Here is a 24,613-nt window from a genome sequence, read left to right on the forward strand (position 1 = left end):
ACGGTGGTTGGCCGGTTCTTGCACGCTCGGCTCAGGCGGAACGTGACACTTTTTCGTGCGTGCAGTCAGCCTTCATCGATTTATAAGACGTTATCACGTCATAAAATTGTGTTTTACGACCAGTTCAGAAAGCAAAGAATGCAAAGAGTGGTGGTTGTCTTGAAGGCTGAGCATACGTAGAAGGGACCCAGCGACAAACTGCATTCACACCCCCCCTTCATCGCCGCATCTCTCGTCTGTCACGCCTGTGCAACGTTCAGGGAGCACCGGGCTAGAGTGGCACACGTGAGTCAGTTTGCAGGCAGTGTGTGCAGTTTTACAACTACATACACTGTTCCCATCGGCACGATACAAGTTTGTTATTTGCAATGCGACCCCCACTACAGTTTTACAAATTTCGGTAGAAAGCATATCTTTGCATTCAGGTAAACATGGTTATTAAAACCTTCCTTGTATCAATCAGTTCTCAATATCTTTATTACTTGAACAGTTTGGTGTTTACAAAAAATATATATATATTATATATATTTAAAATACTGTATTTGCTTTAATATGAGACGCTACCAATGATAAGACACATTCCTATTTGAAATTTTAGTACATATTTTTTTAATGAGAGGTGTTTCTTCAAAATATAAGGTGTTCGGTATCGTATTGAAATAAACGGAATGCAGCATGAAGGCGGAGGATGCCTGAAAAATGGTCGCAGAAGGCAACAGGAATCCCTTGCACAGGAATGACACATGGGTGCCAACTGAAGTGTCTTTCCTGGTTATTTGGGTCACCGGTAAAACTGAGGAAAGAAGTGACCTTAACTTACAAAATAAAACATTGTATGCCAAATCATGGCAACTTGGCCAAACTTTATTCATCGTCGCTACTATACATCTGTCAACAATACAAAGTGGAAGAAAAAATTAGGCTTAGATTTAACCGAAGCGTCGCACAACCCTTGACGTCTATACAAATCTCATAAAACACTGTTTAATTTATGATGCATTGTGCTTAAAATAATCACACATTAACACTGCATTGACGAACTAAATATAGTACATAATTCAATCACAATCATAATTCAAGATAAAAAAAACATTTTTTTTAAAACTGAATAAATATTTTAATTGTACAATAAGCATGTACCACAATTATGTAAACACTTTACAGTAAAACCTTATTATTTATGCTTTCCAGCAATTTATATAGTTTTCTTAAAGCATGGTTTGAACATAATTATACTGCCCAAAAACTTACATCTCGCTTTTTGTGTCAGAAAACACTAAAAATCAATGCCATTTTGAACTGAAAGGACAACAGTAAGACACAGCGATTTGTGATAGAAAAAAAAAAACTTAGAAAAATAATGCCTTCAATATACTTTTTCCACTACAGCATCAATCAATCGTAGTGATTATTCTTATATCTTCATATTGAGGGCTACTCGGCTGTGGATCCCGACAGTCTCTGATGGAACTGGGCGCCACCACGTGTAAGGGCACGTGGACCCCGGCTAAACCTCTCTCTCAGGGTGTGACGTGACCCGAGCGAGGCGAGTTACCAGCCCCATTTCTGTTGCTTGGAGTATTGACTGACCCTGCCTAGCCCGATCTTAAGGCGCCGGGTACGCCTCACACCTAGCTATAGTAAGGAAGTACCGCGTGGTCAGTAAAGAATACTCACAGTACTAGATTTTATGCCTTTTATTCCTTCCGCCCGATCTCACACACATGATTACGTTACACTGTTAAAATGCCGAGGCACGGACCAGATTAGATGAAGTTAGCTCACTCTCGTGGCTACACACAAAGTCTCTACGTAGGAAGATTAGTGAAAGTCTCTAAGCGAGAAATACGATTAGTTAAACAGCCCGCCGGTTGAGAGACGCCCCGGGGATAAAATGAAAAGGTTTTTGGAGATTACTTTACATGCCAGAATTACTCGATCAAAGTTTAGCAAGAGATGAAGTCCCCGGGTTGCAGACGCGTGCGCTCCCGACCGGTGGTGATGACGGACTGACTTGAGCGCAGCGTCGCTCGCGCTAATATCGTGCGCCAGCGATTGCGCCACGCCCGGGCAGGGTTACTCGGCGGCCTCGTGCCTCGACGGTGGAAGAACACAGCAGAAAGTTCTTATACACTAAGGTGGCTCTTTCGAGACCTTTCTAGCCTTGTCCAAGTCTGTGCCTGTTCGGGTTCGCCCGGGCAGCGTCCCTAACTCCGAACAACAGCGACACAAGTGACACTGATGACACACCCAGCACTGGGACTAGAGAATAAGAATTATAAAGGAGTGTATATAAAATAAATTCAGAAAAGGGGCGTCGCACTGCATCTAAGCGCCCTCTTGCCGGGCTGGAAACACACGCACGAGCGGGAGGTTTGAAATGAGACGGTGGTTGGGCGGTGTCATATCGGGCTCAAAGGGGCCGCAGGCCCGGACGACGTCAATATTAAGAGGAATGGCTTTTTTTTTTTTTTTTTTTATAAAAGATGCTATTTGCATTTTGGAAATTGCATTAGCCTTTTTGTTTTAAATATTATGTGACATTAAGTTTTAAAATGCAATTGTCATTTTTAAAGTAGGGGACATCGTTATGAGAAAATGGACCAGATTAAAGTTTCTCCTCCTTGGGTTTACACAATTCGTTTAATTAATTAAATAGTTTATGTGCAGTTGGCTAACATGTCTATTCAAAAAAAAATGTTACTTAAGTAGTGAAAACATTACAAACAATAAAAAAATCACAGTCTGAAACTTGACTTAATTTTTAAGGACTAGCAAAAAAAAAGTATCGACTCAAAGGTTTGAATACTGGAACTTGATTCAACTCCTATATACTCAAAAATTTGCACTCTCATGGAACATATTAAACATGAAAATATACAAATGCTCCTTCTAAGTGAAATGTTGCATGCTATGAACACACGTTGTCTGAATAACAGTTAAAGGAACAATTTTTACCTGAGAACAGTTTTTAATGATTACGTTAAAGATCAAATATGATACTCACAGCTCAAAGTCATGATCTAAATTAATTTTTCAATTGAATATAATTGTCCTACACAAACATACTCAATATTTACAAAGCCTGTACAGTAATTTTGAGTTCTGAAGCTATGTTTGTGAGTTATGTCTTAGCAATCTAAGGCTGAAGTTGCCTAATACAAAGCAATACTATCCATCAATGCATGTACTGTGTATAGTAACCCAAAACTAGCATGTTACATTTGAGATAAATAAACACTTACAAAACATTTGACAATAATAAAAGTAAAACTATAAAATACATACAATTATACAATGTGACATACCTAATACTCTTTTTAATGTGGAATTAGGCACAGAGATACTTGTATTGCGCACACATAAAACTAATTGTATGTTTAATTAGCATCTATGTTAAACAGAAAAGCATTAAAAAAAATTGTCGACTGATTCACACAAAATTAAAACATAACTATAATTAACACAGTCCGGTTCACTTTAATAATTGCTGCACATCAATATCACAAACTTGGACAGTATTATGGTACATAATGCATGTATGTTCACTAATGAATGAGAAACAAACATAAAAAAAACAGTTAAATATCACTCAGGGCCAAAAATGATTTGTTACAATTGTAAAAAAAAAAATAAAATAAAAAAAATATTGTATCTACCTGAACACAATGTGACCCCCAAACTTACTGATTACGAGTTTATGCAAAAAGACGTTATGGATTGGAAATCGCAATTCAAGTACGTAGCACTTTGAAATTATTCAAACTATCAAATTGATTCCATGTTAACTAGATGATCTATAGTGCCTCTTTCATCAGTATAGAGATTTTTACATGGTCTCTTTGAAAAAAAAAAAAGCTGCAGTTAGAAAAAAAAGTTTTTTTATGACTAGTTCAAAATGGGATCTGTTCAGAAAGCCAATAATGTGGTGATAGATGGTCTGAGAGGATGAGACCCCAGTAAAGAGAACAGTGGCGTAGCCAGGATTTGTGTATGGGGGGTGTTAAGAAGCATGGGCGGCCACCCCCCCCCCCCCTGTATTAAAGCGGGGGGGGGGGGGGGTCCTCCCCCGGGAAAATTTGGATTTTAAGGTGTAAAATAGTGCTATTTTAGCAGTTTTCGGTACTTAAATTTAAATATTGTAATGGTAAACTTTTTATTAATTTTAATATGAAATTTGTTTGAGTGATGAATAAGAAATTAATTAAAGATTTGGTGCTAGGGGGGGGGGGGGTTTAACCCCTAAAACCCCCCCCTGGCTTCGCCCCTGAAAGATAAGCAGAGAACCCAGTGACCACTCTCCTTCATCCTGTGTCTCTCATCTGTCAGTCCGTGCAGAGGTTCACGAAGCCCCGGGCTAGAGTGGCACAAGTGAGGCAGTTCACAGGCAGAGCATGTAGTTTTACAACCAAGCTGTTCCCAACGGCAAGATACAAGTTTTCAACCATAAAGCAACCCCCACTTTCAATTTACACATTTTTGGTAAAAAAAAATCACAGTGTTGTTTCCAGATAAACACACTTGGCATCGAAAACAACACGACTTTGCTACATCTGTGAACATCACAGAAACTTCTACACTGTTCTCAACGAGCAGTGAAGTCTCGACACAAACACTCCCTCGAGTGGCTGTTAGCCCGATCTCGCCCACGTCTACTGACGCATCTCGTCTTTGATGCTGAACTTGTACTGGCTCGACCCGTCTGCTCTGGCCACCGGCCCGTGCTGCTTCTTCACGCTCTTGGCGATCACGCGCTTCTGGTGGTCCAGCTGCGGGAACAGGTCTGCAACACAAACAACAAAAAAATTGGTTGTCTGTAAAGTCGGTTTACAGACGATAGTTTAACGTGACAACATCATAAAACATTGATGAAATGATTGCATACTTTTATAAATAAAATTGAATAATTTTTATTTTAATAATATAAGAATAAATACTTGAAATTATACTAGTAATCAGATTTTTAAAATGCAAGAATAATTAACCTTTATTGCCGAAATTGTTGTTGTAATAAGCAATGAAAACTACTTTAACTTTTCACTTCACTTTATAAACAGTCGACGAAACAGTTCACAAGTAGATGACTTGTAATTAATTTTAAAAACTGGCATTTAGCTATAAAGTTTAAATATAAGTATGAACAAGTTTTCATATAAATAAACTGTAATCAAATATCTATCATCAATTATATGAATCACCATAATTTTTTAGTCAATTGTAACATAACCTATTATACTGCACTCGCCGACAGCGTAACGGAACACAGCGTAGCGGAACAATGAGCGTAACGGAACAATAAGTGTAATGGGACACTTTTTCGTGCATGCAGCCGGCGTTCATCGATTTATTAGACGTTGTCACGTCAAAAACAGATTTCAACCTCGATTTCCACGGAACATGGACAAACAAGCACAAATACCGAGGTGTGAAAAAAATTACAACACTCATAAGAAAGAAAGATAAAAATTTTCTAATTTTTCTTAAATCTACATAGATTCTAGAATCACTTAGTCATGAAACATTGTTAAATTATTCAGAGCACGAAAAAAGTATGTACTGTTTAATTGGTAACTAAAAAAAACTGTTCTTACACTATAAAATGTGTTAATTTTAGGAAAATCGACTTGATTCTAACAATTTTCACACCTCTGTATAATTCCTGTAGAATGCAGCCATCAAGTGGCTTGAGTGGAGCCGTGACAGCCGAGTGGTCTGTCACACGGGTATCAGGGCTGCGATGCCAGGGACATGGGCGCACATCCGGGCAGGGGGGGGGGGGGGACACTGGAATCAAGAAGTCCTCACCGAGGGACCTACTGAGCTTGCAGATTCACGACTGTGAAACGGGGCTAATAAACGTAAATGTTGAAACTATATTTTACGGATTATTTTCTGTACATTTACAAATTTTTCTGCTTATCGTATGCATGTAGGCCAACACATGGGCAGTGTACAACATAAAAGCCCCTATCCACAGATGACTTGTGTCGGTAAAAAACCCAGGTGCAAAACTCTTGGGCCCCCCCCCCCCTGCGAATCTTGCAGATTTGCACCCCTGAGGAGGTCGAACAAAGATGTTCCAGAAGTGGGAAACATGGCAGACGTTACCATGAGCTGGTTTGTTTTCTTGGGGTTCTACGGTTTTCTCCACAACTTTTCACAGCTGCTTCATTCTACACTATCATCCTCGTCCGACTAGTACCTCTAAGTCTATGAGAGTAAAACCCTAGTTAACTAATTGTTCAAGTGTGCTTCAAGCATAACATAACCACAGATATCTCATAAACAAGTATATGACAACAGATCACACAACCCACTATTTGACTGAAATCACCACATTTATAAATACAGAAAAAAAACAACAATTAAGCCAATGTAAATCCCAAAAGTTATGTTCTTAATGAGCCCGCCTACGTGAGCGCAGATTTGGAAACTGCTTGAGATATCCGAGCGGCGTGTGTTTACGGAACACTGAGGGTGGATGAGTGGTTTTATTCCGTATTTTGTTTTTAAACCGTAATTTTATGAGAGTAAAAAAGGGCTAACAAGTGTGTTTTTAGAATAATTTTCTTACATGAAACGTGCGTGGTGTCCCTCCGCGCGGAGGAAGTGAAACTTCGTATTGTGGAAATGAAAATAGGAAGGGGTAGAAATTTATTTTTAGTGAAATCATATTGTATCAAATCAAACTAAAAAAACAAGTAAATTAAAAAATTAAATATTATAAATTAAAATAGAACAATAAAATAGAACAACCAGTACGTATTTCAGCTAATTTCACGACGCTCACACTGTTTACTTCGCTGCATAGCAAGAATACCACGCGCATGTGCTTGGAATATTGGACGCTACTCGTTGCTAACGCTCGCGCTGGCCTGTAACAGGTATACTACGCGCATGCGTTCGAAAGCCACGCATTCACTCTCGCTCTGTCTCTTTCTATTCCCCCTCCCCAGGAGCGTTGAACGTTTAACGCAACAGTGGTTTCATACCCCCTCCATGGTAGCATTAAACGTTTAACGCAACCTTGTTGGAAGTCACATTAGAAGTTTCACTAAAAAATTCTTGAAAGCACCCAAGGGTCTTGCAATATTTCTTTTACTTCATTTATCCACAATATAATGTCATGGTCACTGCTCAAATTTCACAGTTGTCCTATGCACGTTGAGAAGACTATGTGCCAGTCTACAGACTTGCCCTCAGAGGAGATATTGCGCTAGAAGCACCATCGGGCATCACACTTATCATCCCGCCTCACCAGCTCAGATACAATCCTGACTAGGCGGACCCTTCAATATATATATTTTTTTGGCTTTAGAATACTTTGAAAAATACGTCGTGGAAACATATCGATAGTTTACTTTTATATGAAATGTTTAAAGGACAGTGGCTACAAGAAAATTTTGACCATCCTTTCTGAGGGCTGACTGGACACAAATACATACAGTGTTACTAGTACCGGTTCTTTGTCGTCGGTTCCACTGGTTATCGCCTTATTGGTTATCAGTAGAGACCTGAAAAATTCGCGGGTTCATTTCGTGTTATGCTAAAATTCAAATAATTATACCTTAGCGCTGCTTCTGCAATTGGTTCACTGTTAATCTGGAGGACTGAGGGCCAATTAGAGATCCTCACTCATAGAAGTGTCGAATCACAGGCCACCCAGTCGAGACGACTCACAAGTCAGCAACTAATGTACAGGTGGCATTTGCCCGGTGCGTAGAGGATATATGAGTCCATCCTGAAGTTCATTGAACCCGCAAATTTTTCCGGTCTCTAGTTATCAGCAATCAAACCAGCACAAAAGAACCATAAACAATATTCTTGTATCTTGGAAATACATACAGCCAAACTCTTCCCACAGAAAAATACAGTATACGTCAGGTAAAATTCTGTTGTTACGGGGCATAACTTACCTCCATGTGGACAACACACGCAAAGTCTTTGCAACATCCCTTCGAGCCAATAAATAGAAACTATCTACACCTCACATTAAGTTTTCATTATTAATTTTCTATTATTCATTAAATTTTTTGTGAACATATATTTAGACATTATGCAAGCGAATTTTTAAGGGTGAGCTCAGATTAAACATTAACTTAAAGACACAGTTCTTAATACATATTACTAGATAGTGCCATACCACACAATGTATGTACTGTGCAGCTGTAGCCATCTAGTGAGATGTGAAGCTAAGAGACTTGTTTGTGGTCAGATTATGGTAAACTGGATCGATTATAAGTTGTATTGAACAAATAAAGACGCTGTATATCAAGACAGAATGTATCTTAGGTGTGACTGGAAATTGTGTTGGAAAAGAACCAAAACCATGGGGGAAAAAAAAATTAAGAATTGAAACATCACAAATAATTAAAAAAATTACAATTGTCTTTCTCCATACATTTTCTGATTTTGTTTTTTTTTCATTAATATGGAAGCTAACATATTTTTAAAAATCTGAAAACTATAATCATTTATGTAAACAAAAATAGTTTACTACTTAAGCCATCAAAGTATGATTTGTGGAAAAAAAAATTGCCAAAATAAAGCAGTTAACATTAATCAAGGTCAACTAGGAAAATAAGTTTAAATTGTATGATTGAACAAAACAAAATTACCTTATTGACTTAAATATAAGTAGGATATTTTTTCCTAAATTTATAAAGAAAAATTGCACGATAGACTTAATTGTAGGCATTTCAGAAACTGCAAGAAAACAACCTATATACAGTGAAACTCTGTTAAGACGTTTTTCAAGGGACTGTCTAAAAAACTTCTTAGTGGGGAAAACTTCTTAGAAGGGAAAAGGAAATTTTTTACAGTTTAATAGTTTACTAATAGTATAAATGAACAAATTTACAAAAGGTAACAATTACATAAAAATAGGGCCTAAGACTTATAAAAAAACAAAGATTAACTTTCTTATTAAAATAAACTAATTATAACTTGCATAAATGTATGTTGAGTAGTAAATGTCTGTACAAAAAAAGTACAATAATGCATATTCTAAATTAAATTTTTCGAAAAAAAATGATTTAGTGTTGTTTGCTTAGAGTTCTTCTCGGTTTGTTGCATTATGAAATTTTCAATGTTTCAATTTTGTCGGGAACATTTGCAATTCCTTGCATGAAGTCCTGCAGTCCTTCCAGATACACCGAGGCGACAGAACAGGTTGGTTTTGGTGGTGCTCTTGCCTCACTTTCCTCATCCTCTTCATCTTTGTCTTCGTCATCCACTGCAATCACGTTATTGTCGCTGCTGCTGACTTATACGAGAGCCGACTTCTTTTCAGGACAAATCAGTAATTGAGATGAAATCATTTTAACTTTAGAGTCGAAACTGGCTTGAACAATGCCACTGATCGAACACTGAGCACAAGCATAAGAGCCACGGTATCAGGGGGTTAACTTCGCTCGAACGTGAGTCGGGACAAGTAGGTACCTTTGGAGTTCTCCAGCGCCTTCCTCGCCGCGTTCATCTCCGCCATCTGGATGCTGTGGCCGCACGCCTTCGCCAGCCTCTTCTGCCGGAAGTAGACCGCCACGGTGTACTCCCGCGTGTTCGTCGGCCCTTTGCACTCGATCACCCTGGAACACCCAGCATCCACATCTACCTGCGGGTTCCTACAGCTTCAACACAGCAGCTGTCTTTCAACAACCACTACAAGAAAAACCCCATCCAACCCATCGATACTCCATCAGAAGACCAGCATATTCAATGTAGACATTACTGTTTTTTAGGAATGTGCGAGTACCCGATATTTTCGGGTACGGTTCGAATCCACAATTACCTGAACCCAGAATCGTTGTACGTACATGGATTCAAACAGTATTATGAATATTCACAAAAGTTATCAATTAATTTAATACGGCTCAAAAATACTAGCAATGAAAAATAAAAATAGGCTACAATTACCTAAGTATTTATAATATGATGTATCAAAGAAAGATATGTAAACTAAATAATTAACACTGTGACATTAAAATAATTTTGAGATTTCGAGAGCTTGAACTATAATTACGAATTTTGTCGTATAGCAACCTATAAACTAAAAACATTTACATACCTACATGAAAAAAAGTCTTGGCTATTTATTGGAGAAAAAATGGTTTCGTTTGCGAAACGTTTATAAAACTGAGATTTCCCTGTGGCGTGCAGTTTATTATGATTGAGTTGGAGAATCGAATATGTTTTGGTTTTCATATTTTAAAGTGTTTATTATTAATTAAGTTTACATAATTATAAACATTTCAATCTCAGTGTAATAAATAATTGCCAGTAGTTACTGTTAGAAAAAAGGGAACACACATTATTTTTAAATTAATCAGTTATTTTTAATTATTTGTGCTTAATATTCGGAATCAGATTCATATCTCAAATATTGCCAGGGATTCGAATCGGATTCAAACCTAACTGAAAATCAAGGATTCGCACATCCCTACTGTTTTTTTTTTTTGTGACGTACTCCTGATCTGCAGCGACTGACATGTTCGGATACAGAACGATATTTCACACACAGGGACAGGAAAATAAGTGGATGTTGCAGTTGAGATTTATTAAAATGTAAAAAACTTGTATGGTATCTTATAGAGACTGGATTTTATGGTTTTACTTTTAGGGAAAATTTTGTTTTTAAAACATGATGTTTTGGTGTTATTGTTTTTTTTTATTTTTTTACAAAATATGTTTATTAATAACTATAGCATATTACAGAACAAAAATGATACTTAAATGTTCCATTTTTGACTGATACATGATGCACGTTTTCAATATTATGATTTGTAATAAGCATTCTAACTTTTCGGAACAAATAAATGTTACAATACAGTAGAATCTCGTTATAGCGAGCACGGTAATAGCGAGAACACGGCTATAACGAGGTATTTTTGAGGAATTTACGGCGTGATCGCTTGAAGCGAGCTTTTGTTATTTGTCTGCTTTATCTCCACCCCTCTCGCTCGCCATTAGACATCTTGCCGTTGACGCCTGTCACATTCTTCAGCCTTGCAGTCGCCACCTAAGTGCGTGGCTTTAAAAATAGAATCACATCCTTTCTTTCTTTTATCAAACTTCCGTTAGTTATCTGTGCCGGCAACTTCACAGTCACAGCATCACTGGCTGGCTTCTAGGCCAAGGTATGCTCGAGTCGAATAAACCAAGCCTTTGAATATACATATAATTGTATGCATTCTTGTTATTTAGAAAATAGACAAAATCTATTTTTTCACGTCATTTGTTCCGTGACTACGGAAGTTAAAGAATTCATCCGAAAATTGATGAATTCTAGCAGCGCCCAGCACCAACTTGTGTCTAGGCGGCCATCTTAATTTTTACTGTCCTTTGTTGGATACACAAGCAAGGAGAAAGTTTTGTCCGCACACAACCAACAACAAAAAGAAAAACACTGTTACATGTCCATGCTCCGAGCACAAACAAATGAGAAATATATACAAAGGGTCCTTTTTTAAAGTCACTGAACATCCCGCCCACCTTGAAATAAATATTTCAACTTAGTCTTGGGGTAAGGGGCACAGCTTCACTATCGGTCGAGTAACAAGTCCCTGGAGTGTACGGAGTTGTGCCACACGTACCACTCCATCAGGACCTGGAAAAGTTTTTATCACTCGTCCAAGTCTCCAACGAAGTGGAGGCAAGTTAGGGTCTTGAATCAACACTAGTGTGTTGGGTTGCACATTCACGCCAGCTTGATTCCACTTCCCCCGCACCTGCAGCTGATGCAAATAATCTTTATGCCATCGCTGCCAGAAGCATTGGTGAGCTTGTTGCAAAAGATGCCATCTTGAAAGCCGATTCATAGGCACCGAAGTCACATCCTCTTCAGGTAAGATTTGAGGAGGGCCCAGAGTGAGGAAATGACTAGGTGTCAGCGCTGTCAGGTCACTCGGGTCTGTCGACAATGGGGTCAGCGGCCGTGAATTCAACATGGCCTCAACTTGGGTGAGGACTGTATTAAACTCCTCATACGTCAACAGCTGACTGCCAATCACCTTACTCAAATGAGCCTTGACAGACTTCACCCCTGCCTCCCACAGTCCTCCAAAATGAGGTGCACCTGGTGGATTGAAGTGCCATTGAATTCCATGGCTGCCCAAGGCATGAGTGATAATATTGTTGTTGGTTTTATCTCCAAGGAAGGACAGCAAAGCCTTCAGCTGATGATTAGCACCAACAAAATTTGTTCCACAGTCACTGAAAATGTCTGTGCAAGAACCACGTAGGGCCACAAATCTACGAAATGCAGCTAGAAACGCTTCAGTAGATAAATCAGACACCAATTCAAGATGTAGAGTCTTGGTGGTAAAACACACAAACAAACAAATATACGCACGAAATGTCCGTGGTTTACGGGTCCGAGCCATTGTTATGGTAAATGGTCCAGCATAGTCAACTCCAGTTTTTAAGAATGGTTTGGCCTGTGTGATTCTTTCAGCTGGCAGGTTACCCATCTTAGGAATTACTGGGCTTGGCCTGACACGGAAACAGATTACACACCTATGCAGTTGCTGCCTGATAACGTCCTTGCCATTCACAACCCAGAAGTCTTGCTGCAGGACAGAAAGCAAATGTTGAGGGCCTGGGTGCAGCAAGTCCTTGTGTAGCTGATCGATGATCAGTTTCGTCAAGCGACACCGTTTTGGAAGCAAGATAGGATGTTTTTGGCTATACGGCAAGTCCGATGCCTGGAGCCTACCACCAACTCTGAGAATGCCATTTGAATCTACGAAAGGGTTCAATTTCTTCAAGGAGATTGAGCACTGACCCTTTTTCACAGCCAAGAGTTCAGTAGCGAACTCAACAGCCTGGGTCCTTCTGACCCACACCAAGAGTGCTGCTTGAAGCTCGCTCACCTGAAGAGCACCACTTCTTTTCTCCTTGTGAGAACTTCTCATGTTTATAAAGCGCAAACAGTAGGCTGTTATCCGTTTGATTTTCGTGAGGGATGAAAACTGATGAAGCAGCGATAGGTCTCCAACTGTGAGAGCGCCGACAAAGGGTTCAGCAGGCTGATTACGCTGTTCAGTTATCAACTCTGCATTATCGAGAGATGACGTCCAACTGAAATGTGGCCATGTGGCTTGTCCCTCACGCAACCATGATGGGCCTGTCCACCACAACGTATGGTTGACCAGCTGTGAGGGCAGAAGACCTCTGGAGGCGCAGTCTGCCGGATTATCAGCCGAAGGAACATGATGCCACCACTCAGGTGAAGTGTTTGTTTGAATTTCTCCCACACGATTTGCCACAAATGATTTCCATCTATGAGATGATGACCGTATCCAAGCTAGGGTGACAGTGGAATCTGTCCAGGCGTAAATGCTCTTAAAATTTAGAGATGAAAGAACACCCACAATATAAATCAGAAGTTTTGAGAGTAAAACAGCTCCACAAAGTTCGAGACGAGGTAAGGTAACCCTTTTGGTTGGTGCTACCTTGGACCGACCCATCAGCAGATGTACTTGGGGTGGACCATCATGAGGTACCTCACGAAGATATACTACAGCGGCATATCCTAACTCTGAACTGTCAGAGAAACCATGAAGTTCGAGCAATGAGTCTCGCGCACCTACAAGAGGTCCCCTGGGTATAGTAACTTCCTCCACTAAAGACAGCTCCTCCTTGAAACGAGTCCACTTCACCTCTAATCTGGTAGGCAGGTTGTCATCCCAGTCAACACCTTCTAACCATAACTCTTGTATCATTGATTTTGCCAGTAACAACAGAGGTGATAGCCAACCTAGTGGATCAAATATTCTTGCCACATCAGATAGAATGCCCCTCTTAGTGCAGCTGCTGCTCATGGAGTGTACATGGTACGAAAAAGTATCTAACCTAGCATTCCAATGAAGACCAAGTACCTTCAGACTTGAATGCCCTTCAGTGTCAAACAAATGAGCAATAGGTTGTTGTAGTTGAGATGGTGGCAGTTGGGCAAGAAACTCTGGACTGTTGCTGGCAAACTTGCGGAGATTGAAGCCACCAGACTTGAGAAGACCAACTAGTTCCTGTTGCAATTGTACGGCTGCCTGCAGTGTATCTGCACCAGTCACTACGTCATCCACATAAGTGTCAGCCACAAGGACACTTGCTGCACGAGGGTACCTTGGTTTCTCATCTTCCGCAAGTTGGTGAAGTGTTCGAATGGCAAGAAACGGTGCTGCAGAGACACCATATGTTACGGTTTTCAGCCGATATTCCTGGATTGGGTCCCTTAAGTTGGAGCGCCAAAGGATTCTGTGATAGTCCTGTTGCTGTGGATCCAGTAGAATTTGTCTGTACATTTGCTGGACATCAGCGGTGAAAGCAATCTTATGGCATCGCAAGCGAAGAATAAGGTTACTTATGTCGCCCTGTAACTTATTTCCTGGTAGCAAGGTGTCATTTAAGGACAGTCCAGATGACGTCTTTGCCGATGCATCAAAAACAACACGAAGTTTTGTGGTGGTGCTGTCAGGTTTTAAGACACAGTGGTGAGGGATGTAGTAACCCAGTCTAACGTTATGTTCTGCTTCAGCCACTATTTCCATGTGACCCTCTGTAATGTAATCCTTCATGAAGTTTTCGTACTGAGACTTGAGCTCTGGTTGGCGACATAATCTCTGTTCTAAACTTCCCCAGCGCCTTAGTGCTCGAGATTTTGACTCTCCCAATTCTGGGGCCACAGTTTTGAATGGCAACTTGACTGTATAGCGGCCATCAGTTCCTCTCTTGTGAGTAGTTCTGAAGATCTCTTCACACTTAACTTCTTCCGGTGTTTCAGGGATCACATCTGGAATTTCTTCGAGTTCCCAAAACTTCTTCATGGTATCTTCCAGTGGCACAAGTGAAGCATGAAAACATGTTGATAATCCAGACACTGGAGACCCAGACGTCGATTCGATTTTTCCCATGACCAACCACCCAAAAATGGAATCCAATGCTGTTGGAGAGCCAGGAATGCCTTCGACACGACCACCAGTTAACAAAAGAGGGAAAATTTAGGCTCCAAGCAACATTTCGATTGGACCAGGTGTTCCAAAGTGGGGATCTGCCATCTTCAGATTCGAGAGATGTTTCCACTGCCCAGAAAAAATATGTGTATTAGGCAACTTCTCACTTATTTTGTTTAGAACCAAAGTGTCAAGGGTGAATACTCTAGCATCATCATCGATGGGATGTATCTGGCAAGAGGCAGTTCCTCTCACAGATGTGACAGACACACCGGAAAGACCCTGAATCAATCGTGAACACTTGTGTCGAGGCAAGCCTAACTTCTGAAGGCACTGGCTTGTAATGAAATTAGCTTGACTTCCCGAATCCAGCAGCACTCTACACTTCTGATTGTTGCCACTAGCATCTCTAACACCAACAGTGGCTGTTGCCAATAAAACACATGATGGACCAGTACTGGTCAAAGCTGACGTGGGAGGTTGTTCAGGGATATCATCAGTCAACTGCACCTCTGTACTTAGCTCATTGTTTTTCTCCAAGTTTTGGCTGGATAATGCTGAGTCTTCAAAATGTAACAAGGTATTATGACGTGATCCACAAGTTCTGCAGTTGGTCTTTGAATAGCAATCCTTGGCCTTATGAAACTGCCGCAGGCAGTTTATACACACCTTCAGCTGTTTTGCAAATTCAAATCGCTGCTTAGGGGAGGCTTCCACAAATTTGGAACACTGAGACAATGAGTGATGGTCTCCACACAGCATACATTGCTGAGACCTTTTCTCCCCTGAATGACCTAGAAATGAATGTGTGGAGTGAGGCCCCGAAGATCTCCAGTTGGGTTGTTGGTGGCTTGGTTTGTAAACAGCCTTCAGTTTTTGTCCACTTCCTAAAGACTCCAACAATCGTTGTCGACCTTCCAAAAAGATGATAAATTGTTCCAGTGTTGGTATCTGTGCTGGGTCGGTAAATATTTACTTGGGCGGTATTTCCGAAAAAAAATGTTAAAAATCCGAAAATACCTTTATATAATGCTCTTCAACTTCCTCTTTTCATTAAAAGCGGCGGAGATTAGAAATTCCAAATACTTCAGGAGATATCGAATTTTTAAATTTCTTCATATGTAGTTGAGCGGTATTTGCGAAAAAAAATGTTAACAATCCGAAAATACCTTTATTATATGCTCTTCAACTTCCTCTTTTCATTAAAAGCGGCGGAGATTAGAAATTCCAAATACTTTAGGAGATATCGAATTTTTAAATTTCAGCACAAAACCAGCGCATTCCTGTGGCGTGTGTGACTGCACCATTGTTTCTTGTTTACGTACGAGTATTTTTTTTTTATTGGATAATGTCGTCACGTGATTGTTCGTGATAGGCCAGAATTCAAATGAACTAATACGTGATTATTTAGTTCAATTATTGTTTAAAACAGTGTTTAATTACCGCCTCCAACTTAGGTGAGTTTTTAACGTTTCTAATTTTAAAGTCTTATTTGTTATTTTGATATTGTTGCGCAAGTAATAAGTAACAAAAAAAATTACGTCAGTTGTTACTGTACATCCTTTGTTACGGGTTTGTTAGGTAAGGTCAGTTACATTATAAATAATTTAAAACTAAGGAATAATTAAAATTAATTCACATTATTTTTAATATCACCTTAGTTTGAAAGTATTTATAATGTAACTGACCTGACCTAATCGACCATTTTAGTTTACTGTTCACCCTTTGTCCGGGTTTGTTTGGTCAGGTCAGTTACATTATAAATATTTTAAAACTAAACAGCCATTAAAATTAATTCACAAAATAATTTTTAATGTCGGCTTAGTTTGAAAGTATTAATAATGTAACTGACCTGACCTAATCAACCATTTTATTAATTACGCATTCACGATTCACGTATTCACGTCTCACGAACACACGGCAAAATAACAAAAATGGCGCCGCTCGAATGGTTCCACAGGTCTTGTATTGCAAAATTAAAAAATTCGATATCTCATAAAGTATTTGGAATTTCTTATCTCCGCCGCTTTTAATGAAAAGAGGAAGTTGAAGAGCATATCATAAAGGTATTTTCGGATTTGTAACATTTTTTTTTGCAAATACCGCTCAAGTACATATGATGAAATTTAAAAATTCGATATCTCCTAACGTATTTGAAATTTCTTACCTCCGCCACTTTTAATGAAAAGAGGAAGTTGAAGAGCATAAAATAAAGGTATTTTCGGATTTTTAACATTTTTTTTCGGAAATACCGCCCAAGTAAATATTTACCTAACATTCATATTGGATAAGAAACGTACCGCTTGCATAATACATCAAAACACATTTAAGACGCATGCTAAGTTTTTCACTATAAAACGTTTAAATCATCTATTCTCTTAATGTTCGCCATTTTAACCATGGGATAGTTAAGTCTAAGCGTTTCTTACAGTTCACTATTTCCTATGTTTAACGTCGGAAGTTTCTGTCGGAATACTACTATTTTCTCTTAAATATATGGTTTTTTCTTATTTAAAGGATATATCACTTCCGTTACTAAAATAATATTTATTTAATTCCGGTTCGTAAGCTAAAACGGTAGAAGTTTCGTAGCATTGCTTAGTTCCGTTCGTATTCTGCAGGGCGCTCACGACGCATGGCGTCACTCAGTTCTATTTTCACATCACAGAATGCGCTATACGTGCGCTAGGATCGATTAGTTGCCTTCCAAGTTCCGTTCCAAATGGCAGTTGGAGAATGAATGTGCATGTCGTCAGACCCTTTAGATGTAGTTTGTTTACTATTAGCGCGTGATTATTGCGGCTTTGCGTCGTTATAGTCTAGAGTATTTGATTTCTCGTAAAATAAAAATTCTTTTTTGCCACTACGTCTTGGTAATTGGAGGCAACTATGAACATCTGTGACGAAGGAATTAAAAATAATACCGCCCAAGTTCCGCAAAGATGATGATGTTACGCACGTGACGGAAAAAAAATCCTAGTAAATACCGCATACTAAATATGAATACTTTACTTGTGTATTTTGAAAATATGGTCATTATGATTCATTCTGCCTTTAATGCACTGGTAGGTTAAGACGTTTTCTTGGTTAAGACGTTTGTTTATGTTGGCTTGTCCATTAACTCCCGGCATAGAGGCTACAGTAGGAAGTTTTTATTTGTATATTGATTTTAATCACATTATTGCTATTGAATTTTATTCCAGTACATTTCATAAATTCAAGCTGGCAACAAGGTTAATGTAATACTATTTATTAATGTTCTAAACTGTTTTGTTCTGTTCCTTTTTACACATATGGTTGTTTCAGTAGCATATAAACTTATTTATAAATACAAATAGTAGTTGAAAATAACTTTTATATTGCTGAGAAAGTGACTCCCCTAAGAAATAAAACTTTTGCAAGATATTGCAAGTAATCAAATACTATAGTGGAATTTTTTTTGGTATGACAGCTCAAAGAAAAATTTTGAAGTAGTGACCGAACCGAACCGAAAACCGACATTTTTAACAAAAAACCGAGCCGAGCCGAACCGAACTGAAAATGTGGGAACCGATCAGCCCTAGAAATATGTATGTTTTTGTTTTTATAATCACGTATTTTCACGTTTATTTATTGTTATCTTAAAAGAGATAATATTAAAAAGACGCTCTAATGAGATTTAATTGTTTCTTGGTTAACAAAAAGTATTAACTATCAAATATTGTTAATTGTTTATATTCTATTTATTATTATTTACGCGACGTCATACTGTACGCGTACGCAATACGACTGGATTAGTTGCAACATAACGTAGCATGTTATGCGATATCAGAAGTAACGAGTAACGTAAAGATAGTAACGAGTACTAATTGTTATAGTAACGAATACATACGGGTACACATTTTTTCGTTACTTTTACACCTCTAGTAGGCACTACCGTATTTATTTCCAAATCGCTAGGACAGTTTTCTTGTAACTTTTGTTTTGGTCAGTTGTTGGGGTATCTGTCCGGGAAAGGGGTGGTGATGGTTTGAGTTTAATCCCAAATTTATTTTCTAAAAAAGTTGACAGGTTTCTTTAAATGAAAAAAGTATAGTTTTCCAGCGACTATTACGTTTGAGGCGTACGTGCGTTGCCGCACTCCTGCTTTGTTGTAAGGAATTAAATCATTGCGCTACACTAGCACCACCTGTTAGCAACATCCCGAACCAACATGGCCACCAGCAGACAGCCCGCGTCGACAATAGATAGCAGGACAATGCTGCGTCGGCCGCGGGCCAAGTCGAGTAATCGATTGTGGGACGAGATGCTATACTTACGTGGCGTGGTAGGGTATTTTGGTTATTTTGACGCAATCGGTGATCGCATCTGTACTTGTGGGGTATCGTTTTAAAGAGAATTCACACATCTTCTCACAGAAATTAAGATTTCGTTAATATACCCTGTTATTTTCCAATTATACAGGTTTAAACACAATTTTTATGCTATTTTCGGTTAATTTTTATTTTTTGGGGGCCAAAATTAGTCCAATTCGGTTATAGCGAGGACACGGTTATAGCGAGGATCAAACCCGGAACCGTGACACCTCGCTATAACGAACCTCTAGTGTACCTACTAAGAAAACGATTATATGGTGAATCGCAATAAAACCAAAACAACACTGAAACACATGTCAATACACCATATAACACCGAAATACAAGTTAATTTTATCACAAAGCACCAAAATGCAACTAAAATTATGAAACTAATCACCATTTTCAATAAAAACTTAATGCTAATAACAAATACCTAATCATTTAGATTTTAAGTTATATGAAAGCAATTTTTTTGCACGATTTTTGTACCACAATTTTTGTGTTTCAAAACTTTTCTAAGGCCGTAATGTAAAAATGAGTCAATATTAACAGTTACTTACAAGATTTTGAAAGTTAAACCTTTTTCAAATTTTTTATAATTAAATTGTGGTAAAAATGCTCTTGATGAAATACAACAAGAAAAAGTAATTTTTAAATTGTAATTAACGAATTTTCTTTACAATATAAATTACTTTTGAGTACATTTTAAACCTTTTTCGTTACATTACAAAGTAGTGTCCACAGCTTTTGTGCTCTTTGGGTACATTTGGCAACAGAGCACACTGAAACAAGAACAGCTCTAGTGGTAAATTTTGTGCACTGGAAATAGAGAGTGAATGCCCATCAAAATGAAAACTGCAAATTGAGGATGAGACCTGCTACAGGTCCAGTGCCGAGATAACTACATTTGATGGCCCGCACTCTTTTGTGGTGTGTACTACGACGATAGTTATGCGTTAGTTCACGCATTTTGTCACAGATTTTGATTTTCCATTTAAAGTTGAAGAAAGGTATTTGTTGCACGACTTACTAACTTAAATTGTTTGGCGTGCTCTTTTATACTTCACTTTTAAATAAATGTACTTTCCATGAATGAGTTTTGTTTTTATAAATAACTTTACCAAACAAAAAAAAAAATCTGCATAAACGTTGCACCCCTACTTTTCAAACTTGATTTTAGCATAAAATGTGTGACAATTAGTATGTGATAACACGGTAGTATTCGCACGGGCCTAGTCACTCAACAGGATTATGAATGTGGTGTCTGTTCACGCCAGCCTGGCCCTCAGATCGGTCTGAGGAGTGACAAGTTATTCCGGGCTAAAGCCCGGCCTGGCCTCACCACCTCCACCTCCTGGAACTGAACCCGTTAGGGTGTACTAGGAGCACTACTTTGCTTCTTTTATCAACCAAACACACGATGGATGTGCATGCTTGGCCGATCAGGCCTTTGCTCGTCGGTCGCTTTCGCCTGGGTGAGTGGTGTTACCACCAACTCATTTGGCCTTTACCAAGAATAACTTATACATCTGGTCCAGATGCCAGCAGCCCCAGATAAGGCTTTGTCAGTTTTTCAATACAGTTCAGGATCCTTCATTGCATCCACGCATGATAAAAACTTTCCTCGACAGTCCTTGTGAAGTCTCCCTCATGCCTCTGTGACAGGACGGTTGCCAGTACCTGCCACATCAACATGAGAGGGCACAGACTTGACTGCCATCTGGTGTTTCCTGAGGAGCGACAGCCGGGTACGGAGCGGGGGACTCGGGGGCTCGGGGGGCAAAGAGCTCGGACTTGCTTGTAGATGGGGATGTCTGGCTCGCCGCCGTCCATGCTGCGCAGCGTCAGGCAGCACTGCTGCAGCTTCGACTTGGGGTCGTTCCAGTCCTGGTTCATGATGAAGTCCTGCAGCCGGGGGAAGAAGCACACGTTGCAGAACAGGCTGCAGTACTTCAGTCCCTGCAACACACCACAACACACAACCATCACTGGCGAGATCCTTCCACGGTTTTATTGTCAGGACAAACAGGAGGTTTTAAAATAAGTACTATTATTTTACTTTTACATTTAAAAAAAAAAAGGATGGGCGGTATTTTTCAACAAGTATTAAACTAAAATATTTCTCAATACTTATTTCATCAAAATAGTCTTATACAGTAAAATCATTAGTAGTAATAACAACAAGCATGTCAAAACAGAACTATGTACAACACGTACCTACTCAGAAAAGTAAATGAGAGAGGCAAGAGGCACCTTGTGAGCTGGCGAGCTAGGCAAGACTACTTTGTGAGATTGGTGGAGTAACGAGAGAGGCAAGGACGCACCTTGTGGATGTCATACTAACTCAGGAGAGAAAGACAACTTTGTGGACTTGGTGGAGTAACGACAGAGGCAAGGACGCACCTTGTGGATGTAGTACTAACTCGCGAGAAACACAAGATACACCTTGTGGGCTGGTGAGAAAGGCAAGACACTCTTTGTGGGATTGGTGGAATAACGAGAGGCAAGGAATCACAAGTGAACATATAACTAACTCGCGAGAGGGGCAGGGACGCACCTCGTGGACTGCGAGAGGGGCAGGGACGCACCTATTGGACTGCGAGAGGGGCAGGGACGCACCTTGTGGACTGCGAGAGGGGCAGGGACGCACCTTGTGGACTGCGAGAGGGGCAGGGACACACCTTGTGGACTGCGAGAGGGGCAGGGACGCACCTTGTGGACTGCGAGAGGGGCAGGGACGCACCTTGTGGACTGCGAGAGGGGCAGAGACGCACCTTGTGGACTGCGAGAGGGGCAGAGACGCACCTGGTGGACTGCAAGAGGGGCAGCGACGCATCTTGTGGACTGCGAGAGGGGCAGGGACGCACCTTGTGGACTGCGAGAGGGGCAGGGACGCATCTTGTGGACTGCGAGAGGGGCAGGGACGCACCTTGTGGACTGCGAGAGGGGCAGGGACGCACCTTGTGGACTGCGAGAGGGGCAGGGACGCACCTTGTGGACTGCGAGAGGGGCAGAGACGCACCTTGTGGACTGCGAGAGGGGCAGAGACGCACCTGGTGGACTGCGAGAGAGGCAGGGACGCACCTTGTGGACTGCGAGAGGGGCAGGGACGCACCTTGTGGACTGCGAGAGGGGCAGAGACGCACCTTGTGGACTGCGAGAGGGGCAGAGACGCACCTGGTGGACTGCGAGAGGGGCAGCAACGCATCTTGTGGACTGCGAGAGGGGCAGGGACGCACCTTGTGGACTGCGAGAGGGGCAGGGACGCATCTTGTGGACTGCGAGAGGGGCAGGGACGCACCTTGTGGACTGCGAGAGGGGCAGGGACGCACCTTGTGGACTGCGAGAGGGACAGGGACGCACCTTGTGGACTGCGAGAGAGGCAGGGACGCACCTTGTGGACTGCGAGAGGGACAGGGACGCACCTTGTGGACTGCGAGAGGGGCAGGGACGCACCTTGTGGACTGCGAGAGGGGCAGGGACGCACCTTGTGGACTGCGAGAGGGGCAGGGACGCACCTTGTGGACTGCGAGAGGGGCAGGGACGCACCTTGTGGACTGCGAGAGGGGCAGGGACGCATCTTGTGGACTGCGAGAGGGACAGGGATGCACCTTGTGGACTGCGAGAGGGGCAGGAACGCACCTTGTGGACTGCGAGAGGGACAGGGACGCACCTTGTGGACTGCGAGAGGGGCAGGGACGCACCTTGTGGACTGCGAGGGGCAGCGACGCATCTTGTGGACTGCGAGAGGGGCAGGGACGCACCTTGTGGACTGCGAGAGGGGCAGGGACGCACCTTGTGTACTGCGAGAGGGGCAGGGACGCACCTTGTGGACTGCGAGAGGGGCAGAGACGCACCTTGTAGACTGCGAGAGGGGCAGGGACGCACCTTGTCGACGTAGAGCGCCCCCAGGAAGGCCTCTAGGAGATCCGCCCGGTCCTTGGTCTTCAGCTCGACCTTGGGCCGCGAGTATACTGCATACTTGGTCATGCCGAGATCGTTGCAAACTACGGCCTGCGTGCGGTTGTTCACCAGGGAACTCCTCAGCAGCTGTGAACATGTCACCTTACGTCATGTCACACTTGCTTCAGCTACACCTCAGCACGTAACATTTGCGCTAAGCTCCTCTACATGCTTTGTCATTCAATACACTATCGGCTTAACTGGACAATACAAGCACTGTTTGTGTAATGTGGAATGAGTTTATATGTACGTAAAGAAACAAAGGAAGAACAAATTTTTTTCTGGAAAAAATTAAAATCATATATTGGCATTGAATGAGATTGAACTGTGTTTTAACTGTGTTTTAGTTACGCATGATGGTAATGTGGATATGAAACCGGTAGCTGCATTTTGTTTTTGGACCCACGGTAAACTTAAGTGTGTTAAGATTATGACGTTCAATACTAAAATTCCAACAGTACGTAAGTGTTATCAAGGGTGAGATCTAAAATGGCATTTCATTTTCAACATGAATATAAATACATGAAACATTGTGTTAGAGTTAGAGTATTTAAATAGTTATCTCTTACATAAGAAGTATTTAAGTTAATTAAAATAAATGCCTGTATTGTATATATATGAAATACAGGCATTTATTTATAGACATATATATACACACACACACACACACATATATTGTTACGAAAGTGACATTGGCCGGAACATGTGCAGGTGCAGAGCTGGCTGGCGACTGCCGCAATATGATATGTGCCGCTCGCGCCTGGAAGATAACAATGATTGTCGCTTTCCCCCCTCCTACCCACCTATCCCTGCGCGGCGCCCTGCCTTTGACACGTAACTGACACCGGGCAGCTGGGAGTTTCGCGATCCGCCGACACGTGTTTTCGAGAGATTTCTGCCGTCTGGACGGCTCGGAGTGACGCGACAGGCCCCGGCCGCTCTCGTGAGTTCCAAAAATTGCGGCTGATAGATAAAATAAAACGGCGGCCTCGAGAGAGTCAGTCTGAGTCTGAGTGAGTTCGGAGTGTTCAGTCGGGAGTTCTCCCGCGGCGGTGTTTCCGGGCGAGAGAGTCGCGGGCGCGGCGGAGTCCCGAGCGAAGTTGCGAGTGAGGAGTCGAGCGGATCCTCGGCGAAGGGCAAGTGTGTCGGCGGCGGCGGAGGCCCACGGCGGAGACCCACGAGGGGTGCTGTGCTGCGGCGAGAGTTGTGCCAGAGGTGTGGCCCAGTGAGGTGTGTGGAACGAGTGACTGGGGAATAGACCTTTCTTTAAGTGTAATTAATTATTTGCTAATTTAGACTTTTTTTGTAAGTGACAAGTAGTGGTAATAAATAAAACTGTGTGTGATAAAAATCTTTAATTGGGCTA

The 24,613-nt window shown here is 41.1% G+C and overlaps 1 protein-coding gene across 3 annotated transcripts; it reads right to left on the reverse strand.

The window, feature by feature from the left end:
• Positions 1-831: 831 nt before the first annotated feature.
• LOC134539626 (ribonuclease 3-like) lies at positions 832-23,328 on the reverse strand. 3 transcript variants are annotated; one of them, XM_063381811.1, is made up of 4 exons: positions 23,173-23,328; positions 21,083-21,243; positions 9,442-9,587; positions 832-4,783 (listed from the first exon to the last, which is right to left on the reverse strand). In XM_063381811.1, the coding sequence occupies exons 1-4, from the start codon at positions 23,272-23,274 to the stop codon at positions 4,653-4,655; spliced, it is 540 nt and encodes a 179-aa protein (XP_063237881.1). In that variant the 5' UTR covers positions 23,275-23,328; the 3' UTR covers positions 832-4,652. The 3 variants fall into 3 exon arrangements, 2 of the variants coding, with proteins under 2 accessions (XP_063237881.1, XP_063237880.1); XM_063381810.1 differs by having other exon boundaries at positions 20,965-21,243; XR_010076342.1 differs by lacking the exons at positions 832-4,783; positions 21,083-21,243; positions 23,173-23,328 and adding an exon at positions 10,799-17,008 and having other exon boundaries at positions 9,560-9,587.
• Between the last annotated feature and the right edge of the window lie 1,285 nt (positions 23,329-24,613).

The sequence above is a fragment of the Bacillus rossius genome, chromosome 15, assembly GCF_032445375.1.
Source record: "Bacillus rossius redtenbacheri isolate Brsri chromosome 15, Brsri_v3, whole genome shotgun sequence".
Taxonomy (NCBI): Eukaryota; Metazoa; Arthropoda; class Insecta; order Phasmatodea; family Bacillidae; genus Bacillus; species Bacillus rossius.

What these genes read in the sequence shown, in the direction of transcription:
- LOC134539626 (XM_063381810.1), bottom strand. Translation starts at nt 23,274, where the DNA reads ATGACCAAGTATGCAGTATACTCGCGGCCCAAGGTCGAGCTGAAGACC. An exon ending in GGGCGCTCTACGTCGACAAG is followed by an intron (nt 21,244 to 23,172) that starts GTGCGTCCCTGC and finishes GGTGTGTTGCAG; the next exon opens with GGACTGAAGTACTGCAGCCT. An exon ending in CTCTCATGTTGATGTGGCAG is followed by an intron (nt 9,588 to 20,964) that starts GTACTGGCAACC and finishes TGGGTGTTCCAG; the next exon opens with GGTGATCGAGTGCAAAGGGC.